The sequence below is a fragment of the Fusarium solani genome, assembly GCF_023522795.1.
Source record: "Fusarium solani strain SB1 chromosome Unknown bctg00000012, whole genome shotgun sequence".
Lineage (NCBI taxonomy): Eukaryota > Fungi > Ascomycota > Sordariomycetes > Hypocreales > Nectriaceae > Fusarium > Fusarium solani.
Genome location: NW_027072146.1, coordinates 881014 through 908771, shown reverse-complemented (window position 1 = coordinate 908771; position 27758 = coordinate 881014). Strand labels below are relative to the sequence as shown.

The 27758-nt window shown below is 30.4% G+C and overlaps 3 protein-coding genes across 3 annotated transcripts; 2 read left to right on the top strand and 1 right to left on the bottom strand.

Moving 5' to 3' along the window:
* Nucleotides 1-17176: 17176 nt before the first annotated feature.
* MRS44_016293 (uncharacterized protein) lies at nucleotides 17177-18919 on the top strand (the record flags this gene model as incomplete). The annotated part of the gene is made up of 3 exons (XM_065617968.1): nucleotides 17177-17687; nucleotides 17740-18080; nucleotides 18140-18919. The coding sequence occupies 3 exons, from the start codon at nucleotides 17177-17179 to the stop codon at nucleotides 18917-18919; spliced, it is 1632 nt and encodes a 543-aa protein (XP_065474040.1).
* Nucleotides 18920-22387: 3468 nt separating this feature from the next.
* MRS44_016292 (uncharacterized protein) lies at nucleotides 22388-23797 on the top strand (the record flags this gene model as incomplete). Its single annotated transcript, XM_046277784.2, has 1 exon — nucleotides 22388-23797. The coding sequence occupies one exon, from the start codon at nucleotides 22388-22390 to the stop codon at nucleotides 23795-23797; it is 1410 nt and encodes a 469-aa protein (XP_046125053.1).
* Nucleotides 23798-24602: 805 nt separating this feature from the next.
* Nucleotides 24603-26655, bottom strand: MRS44_016291 (uncharacterized protein; the record flags this gene model as incomplete). The annotated part of the gene is made up of 4 exons (XM_046277785.2): nucleotides 24603-25665; nucleotides 25730-25939; nucleotides 26016-26223; nucleotides 26322-26655. The coding sequence occupies 4 exons, from the start codon at nucleotides 26653-26655 to the stop codon at nucleotides 24603-24605; spliced, it is 1815 nt and encodes a 604-aa protein (XP_046125054.2).
* Between the last annotated feature and the right edge of the window lie 1103 nt (nucleotides 26656-27758).

Genomic DNA, 27758 nt, shown 5'->3' with positions numbered 1-27758 from the left:
ACCTTTCGTTTAGTAGGCTATATACCTACCGTAATGCTCTGAATAGCTCTATATGATATTTTCTCTCGTAGCTTATTATAGGTGCTTTTCGCGCCCCTGCGAAGCTTATGGACCTCTTCGGTAAGGTTATCCTAGTTATATAGGAAGGCATGCCGATAAGTATTAGCCGCGCTGCTTTGATCTATTAGTTAAAGGTCTTTGCGGAAAGCTATTATGATCTCGTTAGTATATTATTAATTAGTTAGCTAGTCATAGATTAGTTAACTAGTTAGTTATAGTTATTATTAGTTATAGTTCAACCTCCTCTTATAAGGATAATAGAAGTAATTTTAATCTCTTTAAGTAGTTAAGAATTATAAGGATAATTAGAAGGTTAATATCGGAGGGGAGCTACTACGCGAAGGGGATTTTAACTACTTTAGCTAGTTAAGATACAAGCTATTCATTATAAATAGAGCTAATTTTAGCGCATTATTAAAGCTATTAATAATTATATAGATAAACCTTATTAATTTAAGCCTATTAAGACCTTAGGCTTTAGGTATAGAGCCTTTATTATTAAAATTACTAAGATATTAATTAAGATATTTTAATCCCTATTTTAGGTGGCATAAAGTAATAAAATAAATATAATATATATATCTTAGCTTATTTAAATATATAAATAATAATAATTTTAATAATAATTTTAATAATAAAATATATTATATATAAATTAATAAGAGATTAATAATAATTTAATATTATAGTTATAATTAATTAGATTATAAAGCCTTAGATTATTTATTAAAAAAATAAAGAAATATATATTAAACCTTTCTTAAGAGAAATAATCTTTTAAGTATAATTAATTATATATATTTAAGCTAAAAAAGATTAAATAAGTTAAAAAATTAAAATAAATATAAAAAACCTAACCCTCTCTATATAACTCTTATGAAATAAATATCTATAAAGAAAATAAACAAAGTAAAAAATTTAATTTTTTAAGGGTATATTAAAAAAAGCTTAATATGTTTCTTATTATAAGATCTAAGATTAATTAAATTAATATAAATCTTATTAAAAAACTTAAATTTAAGTTTAAAGTATATTATTACCTTAAGGTTAAAATCTTTTAAAAGAAATATAATAAACCTAAGAAATATTTATTAACTTAAATTTTTTTTTAATAATTATAAAAAGTTATAAAAAATATAATAAGTATTTATAAGTTTTAATATTAGCTTAGGGAAATATAATATAATCTTTTTTTATTATTTTATAAGGTAAGAAAGTATTATTATTAATTATATTATTAATTTATAATATTATACAAAGATTACCTTTATAAATCTAAAATCTTATTTCTAATATATTATTAAAAACTAAGAGGCTACTTATATATTATATATTATAATTACTTTTATATCTTAAGAGAAAAATATACTTATATTTAATAAGTTCTTAAATATAAAGGTAAAAAATATTAAAATAGCTTTTACTTAAACTTAAAGATTTAAAAGGGTTTTTTAATAAAAAGATAATTTAGAAAATATTACTTTTATTAAAAATATATTATAAGATTAATTTTATTTAAAGAAATAAATTACCTTATAAGTTATTATACCTTATAAATAAAGTATAATATATTACTATTTAGGAATATATTATAAAGAACTTAATAAATAGGTATATTAAATACTTAATAAGTAAAATATATACCTTAATACTTTTTATACTGAAGAAAAAAATATATTTATATATACGTTATTATAAATTAATAAAATTATAATTTAAAATTAATATTTTTTTCTTTTTATTAAAGACCTCTTAGATTAGCTTATTAAAGTAAAATAAATCTCTAAGATTAATATTTATAATATATATTATTAAATAAAAGTTATAAAATAATTAATAAAAAATAACCTTTAATATAAAATATAAGTATTTTTAATATATAATTATATTATTTAAGCTTATTAATGCCCTTATTATAGTCTAAGTATATATTTATTCATTACTTTTTAATATATTAAATATATATTATATATCTTATATAAATAATATCTTAGTTTATTTACATATAAAAAGAAATATATTAAAAACCTTAAAGAGGTTTTATAATAGCTCGCAAAAGTATAGCTATATAATAAGTTATTTAAATATAATTGTTATTAATAAAATATTAAGTTTTTTAGGTATATTATTACTTAAGAAAAAATAAAAATAAACTATATTTAAATTGAATTAATATTTAAATACTAAGCCTTAGTTAACTTTAAAGATATATAACTCTTCTTAGGCTTTTATAACTTTTCTTAAAAACTTATTATAGATTACTTAGTAATAATAAGGTTAATTATAATATTATTAAAAAGAAAAAAAAATAAAAATAAAAATAAGCCTTTTAATAGTTTAAATAAGCCTTATATTTTATAATAATTTTTTATTATTAGGACTTATTACTTTTAATTTAGGTAAAAATATATACTTTAAGAAAGATTATTTTAAATATCTTAACTTAATTAATTAATACGTAATAATAATTAATTATTTATTAATTATAAAAGTTATAAGATTAAAAATAATAATAAGCTATAAGATAATAAGAGCTATTAATAATTATTAAGAGCCTTAAATATTAATTTTATTAATTATACAAACTCTTAAAAAAGTTTTAAATTTTAATAAATTATTAAGTACTTATAAGTATTATTAAGGTTTTAAGTAAAGATTTATAAGGTAGATTTACTTACTAAGTCTATTAATTATTTACCTTTAATTTTAATATTAAATATAAGCTAAGAATAAAAAACCTTATAAATATTCTTTTAAAGAGACTTAATTATTTAAAAACAGAGATCTCTTATAAAGATATTTTATTTATACTACTTAAAAAGTTAGAGCTTATATATAAATTATTAAAACCTATTTTATAATATATTATTATACTTAAAAGTAAAGTAAGTATTTTAATTATATATATCTATATAATATAAGTTATAATAAAGGGTTTTTTTTTCTTTTATATATATAAATTAAAAAGTAATACATATTATATAATATTTATTATTATAATTTAATATTAATAAATAAATAAACATAACATATTTTATAAATTACTAAATAAATATAAGATTTTTAATAAGTCTCTAAGGACTTAATTATAGCTAAAGTTATTATTTTAAAGTAATATATTTTATACTTAATTATATAAAAACTTATAAAAGGTAAAATAATATTTTCTCTTAGTTTTTTTTAAAAAGGTTAAGGTATTAATTAAAGAATTATAAAGCTAAGATTAATAGTATTAAGAATTTAAGGTAAAGACTTAAAGAATTATTAATAAATATAAAAAATATATAATTAACTCTTGAGATTTATTATAATATAAAAAAAAATTCACTATCTTAGATTAAGGTGCTATAAAAATAAAGAATTTTTGTTAATATTATAATAATTTAAAAGTAAGCTATATAAGATTATAAAAAATATTTAATTTTATTTTAAAGAAATTTTATTAATAAGGTATTATATAAAATATCTAAGAATATATTAAAAGCTATTTTAATATATTAAAAGAAATTATTAATAATTAAAATAAGCTAGTTATTAATAAATTCTAAATAAACCTTATAAGAACAATAAATAATATATTATAAATTATTAATTATATATTACTATTAGATAAATAATTAAATATATATATTAAGTACTAAAGAAATAATAAAAAATATATATAATAGAATTACCTAAAAAGTAAGTAATATAACTCTTAGATATTACCTTTATTTATAATAATAATAAATATTTAATTATTAAGGACTTTTTAATAAAGGTATTATTTAATTATTACTTATAAGATATATAATATATTTTAATATAAATATAAATAAATATATAAGGTATCGCTAAATACTTAATAATACCTAGCTATATATGGGCCTAAGTATAGAAATATTAAAAAAGAGCTTTAAAGTTATAAGGGAAATATTATAACTCTAAGTATAAGTTGTAAACCTATTATTAAAGATAAATTATTAAAATATTAATAAAAAACTAAAGATTTAAATACCTTAAATTAATTTTATAATTTATAAAAGCTAATATTTTTAATAAAGATAAGAAATAAACTTATACCTTAGAGTTATTAAAGAAATACTAATATAGATATAAGATATTTTATATATTACTTATTAAATCATAAAGTAATTATAAAAAGATTAATAATATTATATAAGATTAATTAAAGCTTAAAAATAAGCCTAATAAATAAGAGGTAAAAAAAGTATTCTTATATAAAGAGAGAATAAATAAAAATCTTTAATTTTATTAAATATTAAAATAATTAATAAAATATAATATATAAAAACTTAAAAAATATTTATAAAATATATAAATAATAATAAAAAAATTACCTTTAGATTATAAAAAAAATTATAAAAAATAAACAATTAAAAGAAATAATAACTAAGATTTTAATAATAAAATAAAAAAGCCTTATTATAATTTAAGGGTTATTATAAATAAAATAATATTTATTAATAAGCTTAATAATATTAATAGCCTTAGGCTTCTTAGCATTATAGCGCTTATTTTAAGTAATACTTAATAAACTATTAATATTTTTATTTTTATTCTTATGAAAAATAAATATATTTATAATTACTAAGGGTTAATAAGAGATTAATAAGGCCTTAAAGATAAAGGTATTAATTAATTAAAAAAATAAAAAAACATAACCTAGGTTATGATTATTAAAGGCTTAATTAATATAATTATATAAGGCACTAAGAATATTAATAATCTTATAGGTATTACCTTTAATCTTAATATTAATTCTTAATATATTCTTATAGTCTATAAGTTAATTAATTATCTTAAGTAAAAGTATTTTAGCCTTAGCTTATATATAAAAGGTTAATTAATACTTAAGTAAAATATAAGAAAAAGATATATATTTTAAAGATAAAAAAGAAATAATATCTCTTAATTAGATATATGCTTTTATATCTAAATATAAGATACCTAAAAAGATATCTTAATACCTTATAATATAAATTTATAGAGATACTTAATAAGCTTTTATTAAGTATATATTATATCTTTAATAATATAATTAATATATTAAATTTAAGTATAAGTATTAAAAATAAATTTATTAAGAATCTAATTAATAATAATATAAATATTATTTTAGAGATCCTAAGTAATACCTTAAAGCTTATAAAGAATTTATAAAATAAAAAAAGTAACTTATATAGTTATATTTCTTTTTATTATAAATATAAAAATATTAATAATTTAATAAGTTATTAATAATATAAGGCATTTAAAGATCCGTATTAATATATTCTAAGTAATATATATAAGAAACCTAATTAATATCTATCTTTTAGAAATATATATTAAGATTATATATAAACTTAGAGAATATAAAAGTATAAATAAAAAAGAGAAATATTATTAAAAGCTTTATAATAATAAAATAAAAAAGTATAATATAAAAAAGAAAAGAATTAAGAAATCTTATATAATATATTAGAAATAAAATAAAGAATTATTATAAAATAAAAAAATAAAATAAATATATATTATAAAAGTATATTTAAATTATAATAATAATAATTATATTTAAGCTATAAATATTATATAATAAATAATATAAAGTATTTATTAGTTTAATAATAATTAATTAATTATAAAAAAAATAATATAATTTATAATAAAAATAATAAATATTATAATAAAAAAAATAATAAATAATTAATAAGATATTATAAAAAAGTAATAAAGGCTAAAATTATTAAAAAATAATTAAATTTTTAATATTTTTTAATATTAAATAATAAATATATATAATTAATTAAATAAGCTTATAAGACTAAGCTCTTAAAAGAGGGGGTAATTATAAAAATATTTATATTATATTAATTATTTTTTAATTAATTAAGAAATCCCTAGATAATTATATAAGCCTTAAGCTATATAAAATACTTTTTAGTAAAATATTATAAAAGCTTTATTAAGTTAAAATATAATTAATAAATTAAACTTATTTTATAGCTCTAATACTACCTTAATTCTATTAATTAAGCTTATATTTTTATAAATAAATAATAATATATAGTTTTAATTAATTAAATTTATTTAATTAAATATATATATATATATTTTACTTTATATAAATATAAAAATAATAATAATTTTAAAAATAATTTTAATAATAAAAAATATAATTATATTATTTTTAAAGTTATATTTTATAATATAAAATCTTAAAATATTAATTATTTTAAGGATTTCTTTTATTAAAAAAAATTATAAAAAATAATTTTAAATTTTAAATTATATAAATTATAATTATAAAGTTTCTTTTAATTTTTATAAGAGTATAGTTCCCGAACGGGTTAAGGCCAGCTAATCGGCTAAACCTCGGGTATAGGGTTACATAACTCTACCTTAGTATAGTATCTTATAGCCGAGGGCTCTTAGAGGACTTAGTAAGTTAAAGTCTTATATATAATAGAGACCTACCTTTTATCTATAATTTTACCCTAATCTAGCTATTAAGGCCTATTATCTTATAATTCTTTAATTTCTTCTTACCTAATAGATAATTAGCGCGGAATTAAGATAGATAGGTTATTAGGAGAACTGCATTATAGCCCCGGGCTATATGCTTTGAGGGTATTCCCTAATAGCTCCCTTAATATAAGGGGGAATATTACCCTTAACCCTAAGATGCCATAGTATTAAACCACGGCGGGAAGTATTAATAAGCTAATCTAGGAGAATAAGGGATAATAAGAACTATATTATATTAATCCCTAGGTTAAGGCTAAGAGCTCGCTAATGCTATTAGAGGGGATTACTTATCTCCTTAATGAGGAATAATAACCTTAACCTAGAGGGCTAGCCTTATTAACTATATATTACGAGAGAGGTAGCTCGATGCGCCGTAGGCAAAGGAGCTCTTTGGGGTTATCTATTAGCTTTAGCTTATTAAAATGGTCTAGATAAAATCATAAGCGAGAATAAAGATATAAGAGATAAGAAGAGTAGGAAATATAAGTAGCTACTCTAAAAGTACTCGCCGATAATATATATATCCTTACTTAGCTCATAGCTTAATTAGCCAGAGGTCCTAAGAGGGACTATAAATAGCCGCTATAATATAATTATAAGACCCTTAATAAGGCTGCCTCTATAATAGAGATCTATAACTAGCTATAGGCTATTAAGTCTAGTAATTAGCTATATATAGGCATAATACTAATATAATAGATTAAATAGTTTTTAATAAAGTTATGCTATTTATTATAAACCTATTAGAGAAACTATATTACTAGCTTACTAAGTAAGGAATTATCCTAGGAAGAGTTTAAAGTATTTATGCTTAGATAATATATTAATTTAGAACTCTAAGAGAAATAAGCTAGGGATTAACTTATAACTATTAAGTAAGCTATAAAGGAGACCTTAATATAATACTTTATATATTAGAGAGTACTCCGCGATATATTAGATAAAGAATAGGAAGAGAGTAAAGTAATTACTTATTATTTCTTTTACTACCTATAAAACTAAGTTAAAAAGAAACTTAAGAGGTAGAGATTTCCCTTAAATAAGGCGAGAGATATCGCCTAAGAGGCAGAGAGGCTCTGGCTATTCTTTATAACCTAGAATGCTAGCTCTAAATAGAAATACCTCTAAGAGGGCTCTAAGCTATCGCATAAGAGGCATCGCTTACCTTATAGAGGAAGCTTTAAAGGGAATAATAAGAGTAATTCTTCCTTAAGATATCTCTCTTAAAACCCTAGAGAATAGGGATACTTAAGCATAGGTAGGTTAAACTCCTCTATATTAATATCTTACTAGCTATAGTAATAGTAGAAACCTATAGTAAAATATTAGAGGTATAGAAAGTAAGGGTATAAATCTTAGGTATGCTATGCTAAAACCTATATTAATAGAATAAACCTTATAAATTAGATATTACTAGGCCTAAGGGGAGAGTAATTAGTAAAGATTAGCTAGATTAGGGCTAAAGAGCTAAATAACTTAGAAAATTAGTTAGGGTAGAGGTTAAACCTAAACCTTTAACCCCGTAGTAATATTAATAGGTACTAATAGGCGAAGTAGCCTTAGCGTCTATGTTAATCCTTAGAGGGCTCACTAAAGAAGAGATCTTAGTCCTTATAGATATAAGCGCAGAGATTAATATAATTAATATAAAGCTCATAAGGAAGCTAGGGCTTAAGTCTATTATAGACTATACTACCCCTAGTCTTAAGTCCTTTAGAGGTAATTAAAGCTATAAGGGAAATACCTATTAGCTTACCTTTTTTTTATTAACTCTTATAGAAGGCCTTAGAAGGTCCGGTAAGTACTTATGGGATTAGAATTAAGATATAAGAATTATAATATTATTATAGCTAATTACTTAATGGGATAAGAAGGCATTATTATAGACTGCGGAGCTAATAAGTGGCATTATATTATGGTGGCTATAATAGACCTTGATTTTTTTACCTAGGAGCTTATTAAGAATAAGGAGAAAGTATATATATTATATATTATAGCTTTCTTAACCCTATAAGAGGTAGCCTAATAGGATATAAGCTTAGAAGAAGATAAGGCATAGAAAACTCTAAGGGAGCTTTTTATTAAACTTTAAGGACTTAAAGGATTTTTTAATAAGTAGGTAGTAAAAATAATACTAGTCCTCTTAGAGGTAATCTATAAGATTAACCTAGTAGAGGGCAAAGAATTACTATATAGTCTATTATATCTTATAAATAAGGTATAATATTAAGCTCTATGAGAGTATATCGCTAAGAATATAGCTAATAGTAGGATATAATACTCTATGAGCTAAGCCAGGGTATTAATTCTCTTTATTTTAAAGAAAGATAGAGGCTTAAGACTTTATATAGACTATAAGGGCCTAAATAAGGTTATTATTAAGAATTATTACTTACTCCCTTTAATCGGCGACCTACTAGATAGGCTAGGTAGCGCTAAATAGATCTCAAAGATTAATATCTAAGATATATATTACTAGATTAAGATTATTAAGGCTAACCGCTAGAAGATAGCTTTCCGCACTAGATATAGCTACTTTAAATATATAGTTATGCCTTTTAGGCTAATTAATGCGCTAGCTATATTCTAAGCGTATATATATAAGTCTCTTGCTAACCTCTTAGATATATATTATATCTTATATATAGATAATATCTTAGTTTACTCTTAGACTTAAGAGGAGTATATAAAGTATTTGCGGAAAGTACTTTATAAGCTCGCCGAGGCATAGCTTTATAGGAAGCTATCTAAGTATAACTTCTATTAATAAAGTATAGAATTCCTAGGATATATTATTATATAAGAAGGCATATAGATAGAGCCTTTAAGGGTTAAGTCTATTAAAAAATAGCCTATACTTACCTCCTTTAGAGATATATAAGTCTTCTTAGGGTTTTATAACTTTTATAGAAAGTTTATAGCCTATTACTCGGCGATCATAGGGCCACTAATAGGAATACTTAAGGGTAGTTAAAATAGAAAAAAGATAGGCGACTTTAGGTAGGAAGAGGAGGCTAATAGGGCTTTTTAGGACCTAAAGCTCGCATTCTACTCCGCGATTATTCTTTAGCACTAGGACCTATCTAGACTAATAAGAGTAGAAATAGATATATTAATTAAGGCTATATCTAGTATCCTAACCTAGCTTATAGACTTATAATAGAGACCTATTGCCTATTAGTCGAGGAAACTCTAAGATACTAAGTAATATTAGGCAATAAGTTAATAAGAGCTCCTTATTATTATTAATAGTTTAGAATATTAGAGTTATTACCTTTAGGGGCTATTAGAGAAGTTCCTTATCCTTATAGACTATTAGGCTCTTATAGGCATTATAGATACCTCGCCGAAGGAGCTTAGGGGAAGACTAGCTAGATAGGTATATAAGCTATCTGCTTTTAATTTTAATATCTAATATCAGCTAGGTATAAAGAATCTAGTAGATAGCCTCTTAAGAAGACCTAATTATATAAAGGGGAAAGTATCCTATAAGGATATACTTTTAACCTTAGCTAAGAAGCTTACTTTTATATATAAGCTTATACTAAGCATTTAAAAAGAGATTACTAAACTTAAAAGTAAGATACTAGTAGCTAAGGTATATATCTATGCCGTATAAGCTATAATAAGAGGACCCCTTCTCTCTAGTAGGTATACGCCTAAGAGTATTACCTACTATTTAATATCCGCAGTTATAACCTAGCGCTAAAGGGCAAGGGAGACTAAAGTAGATGCTCTGCGGATAGCTTAGAAGGGAGAGGGCTCTTATAGAGCCCCCGGGGATCTATTTATAGCTAGGGTTATTATTCCGGAGTAGTATATCTTATATCTAGTTATAAGACTTTTTATAAAGGACGAAATAGTATTTCTCTCTTTACCCTTATAGAGGCTTAAGATATTAATTAAGGAATTATAGAGCTAAGATTAATAGTATTAAGAGCTAATAGAGAAGGTATATAGAGTAGCTAGAAACTATAAAGGCTATTAAATCAATGACCTATAGTTATTATAATTTAAAGGATAATTAGTAATCCCTAAATAAGGTGCCTTATGTAAGGAGATCCTATAGAGATACTATAATGACCTAAGAGTAGGATATATAGGGTCTTAGAAGACCTTAGACTTGGTTAAGAGAAAGTTTTATTAGCTAGGTATCGCGGATAATCTCTATAAGTATATAGAAAGCTACCTAACCTATTAAGGCATCTAAGTATTAAGGCATAAGCTATATAGTTAATTATAGTTATTATTACTATTATTATATCTATTTTAAGAGATTAGCCTAGATTTTATTATAAGACTACTAGATAATATAAGAAGTAATAGCGAGCGCTATAATATAATCCTAGTAATTATATATAAGATAACTAAATATATAATATTTATATTAACTATAAAGCGACTTAGAGCTATAGAGCTCGCGGCTTTGTTATATAAATATATAGAAACCCGCTTTAGTATACTAAAAGGTATTATTAGTAACTATAATAAACTTATTATAAGTAAGTTCTAGGTAGACCTTATAAAAGAAAGGTAGATTTATCGCTAATTATCTACCGCGTATTATCCCTAGACTAATAGCTAGATAGAGAGAATATATTAAACTCTAGAAAAGTATCTTAGGGTATACTTAGGAAATAAGCCTAAGCGCTAGGCGAGCTAATTACTAGATGCCGTATTTACCTATAATAATAATAGATATTTAATTATTAGAGTATTACTTATATAAGTACTTTTTAGCTATTACCTAAGAAGTATTAAGTATATGCCTACTAAGGTTAAGACTAATATCTAAGGCATCGCGGAGCGCTTAGAGATCTTAGGATAAGTTAGGTAAAGGGCATAAGAATATTAGTAAAGGGCTTTAGAGTTATAAGCTAAGTACTATAATATAAGGTATACTCCTTAAGAATATTAGGAGGGATAAGTTATTAGTATATCGACGAGGAATTAGAGATTTAAATACCTAAAGCTAGCGCCTAGATTTATTAGAGTTAAGATTACTAAGAGATATAATAAATAAGCCTATAGTATTAAACTTCTTAAAGCCTATTAGCATATATATAATATCTTTTATATATTACTATTAGAACTATAGAATAACCGGCGAGAAAAAGCCTATAAGTCTTAAGACCTATTAGAGCTTAAGGATAAGCTTAATAAGTAGGAGGTAAAAGAAGTAGTATTATATAAAGCTATTAGCGAGGAGATATATTACCTCGTGAAATAGAAAGGATAGCCTATAGAATATAATACCTAGGAATTAGATTATTATCTTATAAACGTATAAGTAATAATTAAGAAATATTATAAAGTAATAAAGAGATATTATAAAAAGTAAAATAATACCTAGGAGAATATATAGAGAAAGTAAGAGTAAGAATAAAGTAGAAGATTTAGACTAAGCTACTTATATAGAAATAATAAATAATAAAGCTATAAGTAGAGAAAAAGACCTCTCGCTAAGTAAAAGTAAATAAACTAGCTAGGAAATAGATATAAAGAATAATAGATAGAGAATAGCTAAGATATAAACTTAAGGGTTAAGAAGATTTTAAGAAGTATTAATAATAGTAGTAGGCTAAGCCCTTGGCTAAGTATTATTTATAGCTATATAATATCTCTTATAGGGGCAAGTAGGGGCAGCGGTAATTAATAGGTTAGTGCTATTATTATTATTAAGATCTAAGCCCTTATCTTTATCCTAGGCTCCGCGAGGAATTAGGGGAGCACTAATATAATAAATAATATATAAAAGAGATTATTTATTATTCTATTACTTTATGCCACTTAAAATAGGGATCAAAGTATCTCAATTAATATCTTAGTAATTTTAATAATAAAGGCTTTATACCCAAAGCCTGAGGTCTCAATGGGCTCAAATTAATAAGGTTTATCCATATAATCATCGATAGCTTCAATGACGCGCTAAAACTAGCTCTATTTATAATAAATAGCTTATATCTTAACTAGCTAAAGTAGTTAAAATCTAACCCCTTCGCGTAGTAGCTCCCCTCCGACGTTAACCTTCTAATCATCCTTATAATTCTTAACTACTTAAAGAGGTTAAAATCTTGAAGGATTACGCTTCCATTATCCTCGTGAGAGGAGGTTTAACTATAACCAATAACAACCATAACCAACCAGTCAACTAATCTGCGACCGGCCAACTGATCAATAACATACTAACGAGATCGCGATAGCTGCTTTCCGCAAAGACCTTTAACTAGCGGATCAAAGCAGCGCGGCTAATGCCTATCGGTATGCCTTCCTATATGACTAGGATAACCTTGCCGAAGAGGTCCGTAAGCTTCGCAGGGGCGCGAAAAGCACCCATAATAGGCTACGAGAGATAATATCGTACGGAGCCATTCGGAGCGTTGCGGTGGGCACGCGGCCTACTAAACGAAAGGTTTAGGTTGAACTCGCGATCTTCGGCTGCAACCTTCTTCTTCTTCTGCCTGGCCTCTTTCTACCTGGTTATAATATAGATGGTCGATTTAACTTCGTTAGAGAAGAGCTTTCTTTATTGAAGGCCCTTAAAAGGAAGCTAAAGAAACGCAGGCATCTCGCCTAGAAGGAAATCGGTTTCCTTAATGGCTTAAGAGACAATAACAACACGCACCCGTACGAGGCGTGGCTCATGACTCTCGTCATCAGCGTCAACACCTTCCGCAACGCCAAATGAGAAGATCGAAGAAGTTGGCCAGCCAGGATCTGGCCACGTAGCTGCAGGCGCAACTGCTGCGGTGAGCCTGGGTTAGGGTGTCTGTACAAGGGGATGGAAAGTGGCGAATCTCTCACTGTTGGGAAATGGAGGTTATCGGCGTCATAGGTTTCGGAGGGATCGGTTCCTGGAGTCGGCGTCGGAGTTCTGCAAACCTAAAAAGTGTCGGCGCTGGGGCTCGGCGCCGGACTCGGCGGCAGATGGAAGTCTATAGGTTTAATTGATTAAACCCATCCGGTCAAATGCATGATGCGTACATCTTGGCTCGTGTGAATGTGCGAATAATAGTAATTTTAACAGTAATTTTAATAATAAAAGAGATTATTTATACTTATTATTAAAAAGCTCTATGGTAAGAGAGAGAGTAAAATCGGTATAAAAATAAATTAAAGTCTTTTTATTATTTATAGTAGTATTCTCGGCGGAGGTAAAGTAAGTTAATATATAAGTAAGCGCGCTAAGTTAAGTATTATCCTAAGAGTATAGAGGCTAAGTAGTAATAACGCAGCGCTATAAGTTAAGAGGGTTAAACTATTAATTATCTTATTATAAGTTAATAAGAGCGAGATAATAAAGAATAAATAGAGATAAATTTATATAAGAATATTAAGAGTAATAAGCTCTTAAGTTATAGCTAATTCTTATAATATATACTTAGTAATCTTTAAGGAATTAGCGGCCTTATAGGGAGCTCTTAAGTAATTAATAATACCTTTCTATGCTAAATTATAAATATTAAGGGCCTTAGCGATATATTAGATATTAATAAGAGTAAGAGTATTTATTAGAGCTAGGTTAATAGAAGGATTGCAGGCATAGAAGGCCATAGCGGTATTTTAGTATTACTAGGCAGCCCTAAGGAGTTTATTAGGAATCTAAATAACTATTAGTAGGGCGCTTACTAATAATATAGGTAAGAATATTTATACTATTATACTTATAATAAGTAAACTTATATATTATATACTTTAGGTAGTTATAGGCTTAATCCTTAAAATATATATATAGAGTATAAGTATCCTAATAAAGCTCGGCGATATATTAGAGGTAAGGCTTATAGTTAAGTTCTAGGTCTTTAAAACTAGCATTAGGATTAAAGTTATATTACGCAAAGATACGCGCATAGAAGGGCAAGGTAGATATAATTAATTTACTAGAGAGTAATTAGTAGTAATATAGGCAAAGACTATTAACTATAAGAGAGGAGAATATTATAAAGATAAAGAGAAGGTAAATAAAAATAATAGGTATAATTATAATATTTATTTTTCTATAAGTATTAGTAAGCTAAAGCAAAGGAGAGTTATTAGCGCTATTATTAGCTAAAATTATTTATTATTATTAATAGCTAATAAAAGAAACCTAATTATTTATAATATAATATAAAGATATTATAAAGGAAAATAAATAATAATAAATAATATATTACTAATATAATATATATAACTTAGCTAGGTATAAAGGCAATAAAAGAAGCTATTTAGAATTTAAATTTAGTTAAAGGGATCTTAGGGACTAAGATCTTTAGAGGAGAGGTAATTATAAGAGTATAGTTCCTAAATAGGTTAAGGCTAGCTAATTAGCTAAACCTTAGGTATAGGGTTACGTGACTCTACCCTAGTATAGTATCTTATAGCTGAGGGCTCTTAGAGGACTTAGTAAGTTAAAGTCTTATATATAATAGAGACTTACCTTTTATCTATAATTTTACCTTAATCTAGCTATTAAGGCCTATTATCTTATAATTTTCTTATAATAATTATAAAATAAAATAAAATAAAATAAATTATATATATATAACTTTTTTAAAAAATATATTAAATTTTTTATTTAAAAATATTATATTTTTAAATATATAAAAAAAGAATTTATATAATATATATATATAGTAAGTAGATTAGATAAGTAAGTAGATTAAAAATCCCTTATCTTATATCCTTACTATTTAATTAATTAATTCTTTATTACCTATAATATTATAGCTAAATTATAAGGCTAGAGTTCTTCTTATACTTTATGCCTATTAAAATAACCCTAAGTTAAGTCTTAAATATGCTATAAAGACCTATAAGGTTAGTTATAATATATTATAGCGCTAATATAATAGTATTTAATCTCGACGCAATATTATTTAGAAATTATATTAGCTATTTAATCTAGAGGAATAAATCTTTATTTACTTTATTCTCGACTTAGATTTATAAGGATTTCCCCCTAGCTTTATAGTATAAAAGAAATAACTAATTAATTACTTATTAATTATAATGCGCTATTAATTAGCACATATTAGGCTTTAAACTTTATTAAGTAATACTTAGAGCTTAAGATATATTTTTTTTAAAAATATAACTACTAGAGAGCTAAGTATAAAGATCTAGCTATTATCTATAATTAATTTATATTTATAGTAAATATAATTATAAAGTATAGTATTTAATTAAATAATTTTTATAATATTAATAAAATTAGCTTTATAATAGGCATAATTTAAAGTAAAATAATTATTATAAATATAAATAAGTATAAAAAACTAAAATTAATATAGCCTAGAAACTAAGAATAAATTATAATTATTTAAGTAATTAATATAAATAGCTAAGTAATCTTATTATTTATTATTAATATAGGCTAATATTACCTCGCTAATTAATACTAAGATAATAACCTCTTAAGTAATTAGGCTATTATAATAACCTAAAATAGCTAGATTAATAATAAGATTAGTCTTAAGTAGCTTAAGTACTTTAATAAATATATAGCTAAGTAATTAAATAATTACTATTATTTTTTAATCCTTAATAGCTATAAAAGTTATTACTTAATTAAATTTAAGAAATATTATAAAAAAAATAAAATTATTAAGTTTTATATATTATCTTATTTATCTTATATACTTTAGCCCCTTAATATTAAGTATTTTAATATACTTAAGAATACTTATAGCTAAGAAATAAAATATCTAATTAAATACTTTATAACTTATATTTTAAAGATTAAGTTTTTTTTAGCCTTCTATACTATATTTTAGGCTATTATAATAAAAAAGAATATTAAATTAGCCTTTAGAGGGACTAAGCTTATTCCTCTTAACCTAGAAAGTATAGTCTTGAAGCTTAATATATAGCTATAGACTCTAATACTAGCTAAAAAGGTAATTAAACTATTAACCCCTTAGGTTTTAAAGACCCTAAAGACTATACTTAAGGCTTAATCTTAGTTAGAATACCTTAAGAGATAAGTTATAAGGCATAAAAATAACTCCCTAGAGTTAATTTTAAAAGCTATATAGTCTTATTCTAAGGGAATAAAAATAATTATATATAAGGTTATTTTACTTAAGGCTAGGGTGAAAAAACTTAAATAAGTAAATAAGATATTAAGCTAATACTAAAGGGCAAAAAAGACTAGACTATAGAAAAGAGAGGTAATAATAATAAAGGAAGAAAAGTAAGTAATTAATTAGATAGATATTAATATATAGGTAATAGCTAAATTATCGAGGAGTAGTAGTTAAGGAAGGTTAGTGTAACTAAGGGTTTAGTATTATAGTATCTATGGTAAGACTAGCTATACCATGCAGTACCCACCTGCCGGTAATACCCACCTGCCGGTAAGCAAAAAAAATATTTCCCCATACAAAATGCCCAATTTCACTTACACAGTACTTTATCAAAAGGAAAGATTTTTTCATGAGAAAATGTCTGCTGTATTAAGAATTGTATGGAATTTAATATTCCAGCATTGTCTAGTTAATGACGCATGCGGCATGGTCGCGCGGCACTAATGTAAAATGTCTCAAAATGCCTCCCTTATCACCCAGCCTCCCCGAAGCTTCATCCAGAATTTTCTCTTTCCCATCTTTCCTCAATCGCCTCAAACATGCCTCGATTATCTTATACGGAGGAGGATGTTATCCAGGCCGTACTGGATGTCACCGATAATGGCCTCTCCCAGAACCAGGCTGCCCAGAAGAATGGCGTCCCTCAAACCACTCTTTCTGACCGATTAAGAGGCCTACCGTCAAAATCAGAGGTCACTCAGCCTGCCCAGCTGCTATCCAAGTCGGAGGAGTCCAGATTGGTCACCTGGATACTTCGACAAGAGGCCTTGGGCTACGCTCCTTCCCACAGTCAAGTCCGCGCCACCGTCGCTGCCCTCTTGAGACAGCAGGGCCGGGAAAGGCCTATCGGTGTGCACTGGCTAGCCAGATTCATTAAACGCCATCCCAATATCAAGACGAAGGTGGGGAAACGTCAGGAAGCTGCAAGGTTCAATTCCTTCACCCCAATGGCCGTCAATTGGTACTTTGATATCCGCGAGAGCGAATATGGCTGGATCAAACCGGAGAACACGGTTAATGTTGACGAGGGCGGTATCATGGCTGGATTTGGTGAGCATTGATTATTTTTGCTACGAAACTCTCTAATCCACTGAAAAAATAGGCTTGGATTCCTTGGTCATTGGCAGTAGCGACCCTAGGAGGAAGGCCTTCCTCAAGGGCTCGCAGTCCCGCACTTGGACTACCTTTATGGAAGCCGTCACCGCAGATGGCCGTCTTCTCAAGCCGGGGATTATCTTCAAAGGTAAAGAGCTCCAGCAACAGTGGTTTATCGACGAGCTCCGGGGGGTCGCCGACTGGTATTATATCACGTCCGACAATGGCTGGACGGACAACCATATCGCAGTCGAGTGGCTAAAGGAGGTCTATCTGCCTCAAACGCAACCGGCGGATGAGTCTGATGCAAGGCTCATCATACTAGATGGCCATAGGAGCCATGTATCTGTGAGTATCTACCTGTTCTAGATCAGAAATCCCTCTGACGGCGCTGACTGAGAATTCAGGATGAGTGGATGGCTACGTGCTTTTTGAACAACGTATATTGCTGTTACCTGCCTGCTCATTGCTCTCACGGTCTACAACCACTTGACAATGGCCCATTCAATGCATCCAAGGCTGGCTATCGCAAAGAGCTCCAAAAACTGACCAGCCTGACCGATTCTGCGCCGGTGGACAAGGTCAACTTCATCAAGGCCTATGCCAAGGCCAGGGAAGTGGGTATGACGAAGAAAAATATCCTCTCAGGCTGGAGGGTGACTGGAAACTGGCCGATTTCACGGCGGAAAGCGCTCATATATCCTGAGATCCAGCCGGACAAGAAGGAAACGACGCCCGGGTCGGACGGCCACCGAGACGGGCAAGTCGACTCTGATAATACGCCAAAGACCAGCCGCCACATCCGAGATCTGGGGAAGAATAAGAGTCCGTCAACAAGAAGGCGCTATTCTGTGATATCGAGAGGGTTTGAAGCTCAAGAGTCAAAGATCGCCTCTCTGAGCACTAGAATAGCCAGCCTGGAGGAGGAAGTTGGGCGGTTGAGCAGAGGCAAGAAGAGGAAGGCGATACCGAATCCCAACAAAAGATTCATGACATTGGCGGAGGCTCTAGTGGCTGGTGAGACTATTTCCGAGGTAAACGAAGTAATTGAAGAAGCGGATGCTGTTGGGGATGTGATCGAGGTGGGAGGGATGGAAGAAGATGAGAGTTCAAATTCGGAGGGGGAAGAATTAGCTGTGGTACGCACACGCGCAGGGCGTGAGGTCAAAATACCGCGGAAATATTAAAATTTACTTGATTCTAAAACGAAATTCGAAACTAATTTCACGGGTTTTATTTTTGGTGAATTTTCCACATATGGTTGAAAAATTGCATTTTGTATGGGGAAATATTTTTTTTGCTTACCGGCAGGTGGGTATTACCGGCAGGTGGGTACTGCATGGTAATATAAGGACTTATTAGGTAATAATTAAGATATCTAGGGAAAAATATAATAAATAGATATAATTAATTAGATAATTTATAGTATTTTTATTGCGGTTTCTAGTTTAAGAAGTTAAGATTTTTAATTTACTTATTTATCTAATTTACTTATTATATATATATATTAATTATTATTTTTAGATTTTATTTTACTTAAAATAAAAATTAAAATATCTTAATTAATATCTTAATAATTTTAATAATAAAGGCTTTATATTTAAAGCTTAAAGTCTTAATAAGCTTAGATTAATAAGGTTTATTTATATAATTATTAATAACTTTAATAATATATTAAAATTAGCTTTACTTATAATAAATAAGTTATATCTTAATTAATTAAAGAGATTAAAATCCCTTATATATAATAACTCTCTCCTTTAATATTAATCTTTTAATTATCTTTATAATTTTTAATTACTTAAAGAGATTAAAATCTTAAAGGATTATATTTTTAATATTTTTATTAGAAAAAGCTTAATTATAATTAATAATATATTAATAATAAGATTATAATAATTATTTTTTATAAAGATTTTTAATTAAATAATTAAAATAATATAATTACTATTTATTAATATAACTTTTAATATAATTAAAATAACTTTATAAAGGTAATTTATAAGCTTTATAAAAGCCTTAAAAGTATTTATAATAAGCTATAAAAAATAATACTAAATAAAGCTCTTTAAAATATTAAATTAAATATAAAGCTTAATTAATTAATATTATTTTATTACTTTATATTACTTAAAATAAGAATTAAAATATCTTAATTAATATCTTAGTAATTTTAATAATAAAGGCTTTATACTTAAAGCCTAAAGTCTTAATAGGCTTAAATTAATAAGGTTTATTTATATAATTATTAATAGCTTTAATAATATATTAAAACTAGCTTTATTTATAATAAATAGCTTATATCTTAACTAGCTAAAGTAATTAAAATCTAACCCCTTTGTATAGTAGCTCCCCTCTTATATTAATCTTTTAATTATTCTTATAATTTTTAATTACTTAAAGAGATTAAAATCTTAAAGAATTAAACTTTTATTATCTTTATAAGAAAAAGTTTAATTATAACTAATAATAACTATAACTAATTAATTAACTAATTTATAATTAATTAATTAATTAATAATATATTAATAAGATTATAATAATAATTTTTTATTAAAACCTTTAATTAATAAATTAAAATAATATAATAAATATTTATTAATATCCCTTTTTATATAATTAAGATAACCTTATTAAAGAGATCTATAAGCTTTATAAAGGCATAAAAAATACCTATAATAAGCTATAAGAAATAATATTATATAGAGCTATTTAGAGTATTATAATAAGTATATAGCCTATTAAATAAAAGGTTTAAGTTAAACTTATAATCTTTAATTATAACTTTTTTTTTCTTTTACTTAGTCTTTTTTTACTTAGTTATAATATAAATAATTAATTTAATTTTATTAAAAAAAAGCTTTTTTTATTTAAAGCTCTTTAAAAAAAAAGCTAAAGAAATATAGGTATCTCGCCTAGAAAGAAATTAATTTCCTTAATAACTTAAGAAATAATAATAATATATACCTATATAAGGCATAGCTTATTACTCTTATTATTAATATTAATATCTTTTATAACGCTAAATAAGAAGATTAAAGAAGTCTTATAATTAGCTAGGATTTAGCTATATAGCTATAGGCATAACTATATTAGGAAATCAAGGTTATTAGTGTTATAGGTCTATTATTTAAAGGGATTAGTTCTTAGAGTTAGTATTAGAGTTTTATAAACTTAAAAAGTATTAGCGCTAGGGCTTAGCGCTAGACTTAGTAGTAGATAAAAGTCTATAGGTTTAATTAATTAAATTTATTTAATTAAATATATAATATATATATCTTAGCTTATATAAATATATAAATAATAGTAATTTTAATAGTAATTTTAATAATAATAATTAATAAATATAAATTAAATTTATAATTTTTAATTATAATATTTTTTTTAATTTCTTTTTATTTAATTATAATATTAATAAAAGATTTAATTTTATTAAAAAAAAGGAAAATTTTATTTATTAAAATATTATATTTCTTAAGAACTTATATAATAATAATTAATTTAAAATATAACTTATAACCCTTATTATTAATATTAATACCTTTTATAATATTAAATAAAAAAATTAACAAAATCTTATTATAATTAGCTAAGATTTAGCTTTATAGCTATAAATATAATTATATTAAGAAATAAAGGTTATTAATATTATAAGTTTACTTAGAGAGATTAATTCTTAAAATTAATATTAGAGTTTTATAAATCTAAAAAGTATTAGCGCTAGACTTAATAATAAATAAAGGTTTATAAGTTTAATTAAATAAATTTATCTAATTAAATATATAATATATATATCTTAGCTTATATAAATATATAAATAATAATAATTTAAATAATAATTTTAATACTAATTTTTATAATTATAAATATTAAAATAAAATTTAAATAATAAAATTAAATAATTATAATCTTTTAACTTATTAAAATTATTTAAAATTATTATAATTATTTTTAAATTTATTTATTTAAATTTTATAAAATTAATTATATAAAAAAGTTTAATATAAACATTTAAAAGCTTTAAAATAATAATATAAAAAACTTAAATAATTTAATTTAATACTTAAGTAATATAATATATTTAATAATATTATAATATTTTTATAATTATATTAATTTAAATATTAATAAAATTAATTAATAACTTAAGGTTTAATATTTTAATTAATTTTCTTTTTAATTAAATTAAATGATTAAAATATAATTAAATTACTAATTAAAACTAAAGGGGTTATCTTAGTATTAGTATAGCGATTCCATATTTTTTTTATCCCCGACGGGGCTCTTCAGAGCTTCTCCACTAAATTAGGCCTAGACCAAGATCGTAGCGTTGCTCTACAGTGTCAGCTTGCCTTAGCGCGTAGTCAGCCGTACCATGTCAGAAGTCCCTTTCATTTCCTCCTGCTGTAGCCCCTCCCCTCTTTTGAATCTTGGCTTTCTCTTAAGGTCTTGGCTTTTCCTTCCTTGTCTCACCCACTTTCCTTCCTTCACATGCACCCATCGCGTCAATTTGTGCATCAACGCTCGGTAGGCACTCCGAACTCCACTGTTTCCTTCACCATTCTACTTCACCGTGACAGACTGACTGACTCTCCCAGTTTCACAGAGATCGCGTCCCCTAACACATTCGTCGACGACGTGAACCGTTGAGCAAGATGCAGGCCACCACTGCCACGGTCCAGGCGACCGAAGACAAGACTCAGGCGGCCCCAAATGTGAAACCTCTTCACTCGCCCGGACTCGACGTCCCGTCCTACCCACAATCGCCTCCTTCGCCAAGCGTCCACGCCCACCCGCACCTCTTTCATCGCACTACCGAGCCCGATGACAGCTACTTCACCGGTCCGCGAAACCTCCAGAGCCATTCAAAATGGCCGTTGGTCATGCAACTCCATGGTTCCATCATCCCCAAATTGATGGTACCACTCCTTCTCATCGCAGCTTGGTCGACCCTCATAACCGTCATCTCCATGAAGGTTAAACCTATCAACGTTAACTCCGTTCTTCTCACTATTCTTGGTTTTGTCGTCGGTCTGTGCCTTTCTTTCCGCGGGTCCACCGCATACGAACGTTACGCCGAGGGTCGTCGTTATTGGGGAAGCCTCACCTTGGCATCGCAAACCCTTGGTCGCATCTTCTGGATTCACACCGTTGAGCCTGCTGGCCAGGACTCTCGAGAGATCCTCCTCAAGAAGATTGGGGCTATGAATCTTATCGTCGCCTTTGCGATGGCTCTCAAGCACCAACTCCGTTTCGAACCCTGTGACACCCAACCCGATATCCAGCCCTACATTGCGTCTCTCGATACCTTCATTGTCGCCGATGGCAATGGCACTTCACCCGAGGCCCGCGTCAGCCGGTCGAAGTCGATGTATCACTCCGCTGGCGAGTATCTGGGCATTCCCTTTGCTACTAGCAATCCCCGGAAGGCTGTTAAGAAGGCCGAACAACACCAGGGAAATCTGCCTCTTGAAATCCTCAACCACCTTGCTGTCACTCTGGACTCGATGGTCCGCAACAAGCAGCTGCCTGTTCTCATGCAACAGACCCTCGCGTATAATCATCTGACCATGCTCAACGACGCCATGACGGGCTGTGAGAGGGTCCTCAACACCCCACTACCGATCGCCTATACAATCGCTATCAGCCAAATCACTTTCATTTATGTCATTCTTCTTCCGTTCCAGCTGACGGGTAAGCTTGAGTGGATCGCCATCCCGGCCTCCATCGCTGCCGCCTACATCATCCTTGGTCTACTCTTTATTGGCCAAGAGATCGAAAACCCCTTTGGTCATGATGTGAACGACTTGCCGCTCGAGACATACTGCGATCAGATTGCCGCGGATATGGACCTCATCGCCTCTTTCGACACTCGCCAGTCAGACTCTTTCCTCCTGAGCAGAGACAGTCTGCCCCTGCACCCGGTCAGTGGCTCTTCCCCAGAGGTGTGGATGGACCGAAGCGTCGACAAGCTTCGACAAGTCATCAAGGAAAAGCCTCGCACCATTTTCGAATGGCGGCATGGACGTGGCCGCAAGGAAGAAGATGGTACGAAGCAAGCCTAGAAGAGTGGAGGGCATGGTGGCATGGCCTGGATCATTTATATTATTGGAAGTTTCACCTGGTCCAGGTTCCGCATCTATACGACACAATAACACCTGAAGAAAACAGTCTCTCAATATTACTAGAAAAGTTTACCATAGTTTAGCATGGAGTTGAGAGAAGCAGGAAGGCACTGTTGACCAAATTGACCCTTACCGTTTACCTTGCGTCTCCAACAGTCAACCTGGAACTCCCGTTTAAGTCGGTGCCTGGGCCATTTTCACAGCTTGAATCCCAACAGCTCTTGGCGCTTGTCAAAGGGTTCAAGCCAACAGGATTTGCACATTTCACAACGTGCTCGTGGTCCAAACCGTCGTGTACCCATCCATTATTTCTTGTACGATGACTTATTCTACTCCTTGCTGGTGTCACGAGTTGCTGTCAAGTTCCCACTAAGATGGACCCTCGCTGCTTGTACCTAATACAACAAGGCGATATCTCAAATGATGCCATAGGCTTGTTTCTTAGACAACTTCACGGCCATCAAGATCACAGGAGTCCAATAGAGGATTATAGTCTGCCGCTGGGGCTGTGAGAACGATATGCCCCTTTTACAATGTAGAATGGAACTAGGTCTCGATCAGATCTCGCTCGCTACGACGTAATCCCCTTGTTCGATGACATCCATGACAATAGGGCTCGTTAGTTGAGTAGTGGTTGCGAGGTTTGAGAATTGAAGCACATCGTCCGAGCTTAGTTGTGTGAATCTTGTCAGGTATTAAGTCTATTGAACACTTTGTCTTTGCCGCGATAGCCCATCTAATTAGTCTAACACATGGTATTATACAGTCGTTTCCAGAGGGGCCAGCCTTTTCTCGCCTCCGCCTCGTCCTCGTTCCAAGTCTGCAGATACCTCCGACCCGTATCAACATCCATGTCCTTGTCACGCACAAACTTTGTACGACACCAAAGCTTGTGACCTAGATAAAAGGCAAAGATTATAGGCACCGTAAGGACTTGCATGAAGAAAGTCTTAACCCTCTCTTGCGTGGAGGGTTCTCCATCTTCAAGCGGAATTGGGGATGCCGCAACCCAGAACTGCAAAACCAGCACCATTCCATAAGATCCAAGCGCGACCCAAGATCCCCACACACCGACTTGAGAGCGGAATGCTAACTGTGAGAGGTTATATCCAGATAGTTCCCAGGCTTTCCGGAAGCGGATGTGGCAGAGGCAGATGCTAGCCCAGGTGAAGAGGGTGCTGAGCCCACTGATCGCAAGAAGCCAGTTGAAGATTTCGGTATGGATGTCGGTATCGGCGAGAAATGCAAGTAGGCCAACGACACAAGCAAAGATGATAGCAGCCAGCGGGCGGCCACGACGATCGATGTAGGTGAAGATCTTTGGTGCCAAAGACTGCTCTGCCAATGCAGTCAGGGTGCGGGACGAGGCATACACGGCAGTATTGCCAACGCTGATGAGAGCTACAAGGATGACGCCGTTCATAACACTCGGAAGCACCGTCTGACCACCGCTCTCGATGGCAATGACAAAAGGACTAGCCACGGCATCGGAGCCAAACTTAGCCCCCAGTAGCCTAGGTTGGTTATAAGGCACCAGCAAGCCGATCAGCAGGATCGAGGTGATATAGAAGATGCTGATTCGCCAAAACACTTGCTTGACGGCGGCCGGCAATGATTTTCGGGGGTTTGCTGTTTCGGCTGCGGCGAGTCCAACCATTTCAGTGCCAGCAAAGGAAAAGGTTGCCGTGACCAGAACGCTGGCGAAGCCTTTGAAGCCATGGTTGAAAGCTCCAGGGTTTGACCAGTATTGGAACCCGATGTAGCCGCTGTCTGGATGGCCCATGACGTTGATGATGATACCGAGAAGGCTAGATCACGTTAGAACTAGTCCCCTTTCTATCTTGCCGTAGAGGGGGAGTTGAGCTCTCTTACATAAATCCTAGAATGGCTATCACCTTGACCGTGGAGAAGATGAATTCTGCCTCGCCATATCCTCGCACACCAAGCAGATTGATGCCCGCGATGATGACTAGGAACATGGCAACAAATATCGACTTGCTGGGCTCTGGATTCCAATACATAGTAGTGAAGGCGCCCGCAATGATTTCAAGCGGTAACACGATGAGGTACTGGAGGGTATAGCTTCACATGGTGTCAGTGGTCATTGTCTAATTCAGGTGACCCCTGATGAGGGGTTGAAGGCCGACGGGACACTCACTTCCAACCCATCGCAAAACCCCAAGATGGATCCAAGAAACGAGTCGAATAATTGGCGAAGGATCCGCCAACTGGAAAGGCCACGGAAAGCTCACCTAGAGCCTGCATCGTGAAGAACTGCATGACGCCCATGATGACAAAGGCAAGTAACAGGGAGGCTGGACCACCACGATAGAGAGCTACTCCCGACGCGACGAATAGACCGGTTCCTGTGATGGAGTTAGTTGTCGTCAATATGTAAAGACTAGATGTCATCGAGGGCGACGCCAACACCGCATGAGGCATCTGAGTTGAAGGGTCCACATACCAATTGAACCACCAAAGGCAATCATCTGCAGATGACGATTCTTGAGTTCCCGGGCCAATTGCGTGTTGGCAGACTTGTAGTTGGCCCTCCGAAGACTGAAGAACCGCCCATGGGGACCATGGGCTGTGCCGTGGCTGCTCAGGCTCATGCCATCATCTGAGCGGTTGGAAGCTGGACCAAAGCTGTGCAGCAAACGATTGAAGGCCCCCGTTGGCTCCGGGACCGGCTTCTCCGGCTCGCTAATGGTGACGGCGAAGCTGTTTTCGACGAGGATGACTGGCTTCTGGGGCGGCGGCGGTATCGCCTGCATCTCAATCTCTCGTTGATAGGCCATGGTTGAAGGCATACCCTGAGGTTGAGCGATGCTCAACTGTCGATCTGTTCTCACCTCGCTCGTGGGTTGGGCTGGATGTCAATTGACGACGGGTGGTCAAATCTCCAAAGGGCGTCGCAGCCTTTTCACAGGCAGGGGATTCCCTAGCACATCACAGCACGTGCCAGCGCTAACCTGAATCGCTTGAGCCCCTGTCTCCACGTCCGTTCGCGGGACGACGATTCCGCTGCCAAGAGACGCCTCATTCCTTATCAGCAAGCGAGTGCTTCGAATGTCGTCTTGGGAGGGTGGTCTCGCGAGATCTAGATGCCTTCGAAGCTTCTTGTCGTGCAATTGCCATACAGGAGAATCATGCTTCATCAATAGAAGCGATTCATGCCATGTCCTCGATTCGTTAAGGCGCGCCACATGCCGTCGCCAGCTGATACGATTGGCAATGAGCTAAGCAAGCCACAATGCATGGTCCAAACTCAAAATAGCCCGATTTGCCCCCTTAACTAACTTGTTGTGGAAAGGTTGAAACGGAGCTCCAGCCGAGTCTGTGGCACAGATTTTCCGATTGACGGACGGTTCTCAGACCAACTGTTCCCCGGACGAGCTGTCGCAGGAGTCGGTTCCAATTCTCGGTACCGGACGAAACCAGGAGATAAGGCTAAGGGGCCGTTGAAATTGCTGGTTGCTTGCCATGACTCTTGTTGCCTCTACCGAAGCCAGTTGTGTGGGTTGAGTTGTGCATTGGTGGGAGGTAGAGGGACCGTGCGGGAACTTTTGCCTGAGATTCAAGGCATCACTTGGACAGTCGGGCAGCTTCTGCGACTGAATCCCTGTCCACACCTGTTAAAGAATACTTAGAGTGGTACAGAGAAACCACGGAAACGTAAGTACTCTTTAGCAGGATCGTTTAAGTTTTCTTTCAACATGGTTCCACAAGTTCCTCGACTGCCCTGGATGGACCAGCCGGGCTCGGCGGTTTGCTTCATCTCCGCCATCTCCACCAAGACAGACAAGCAAACGGGAAGCCATGTGGCAATTGCCCCGTGCCCAAGCCACTCAGGAACCTCGATCTTGGACGCGCAAGTTGGTCAAAGGGTTCAAAGAGGCCT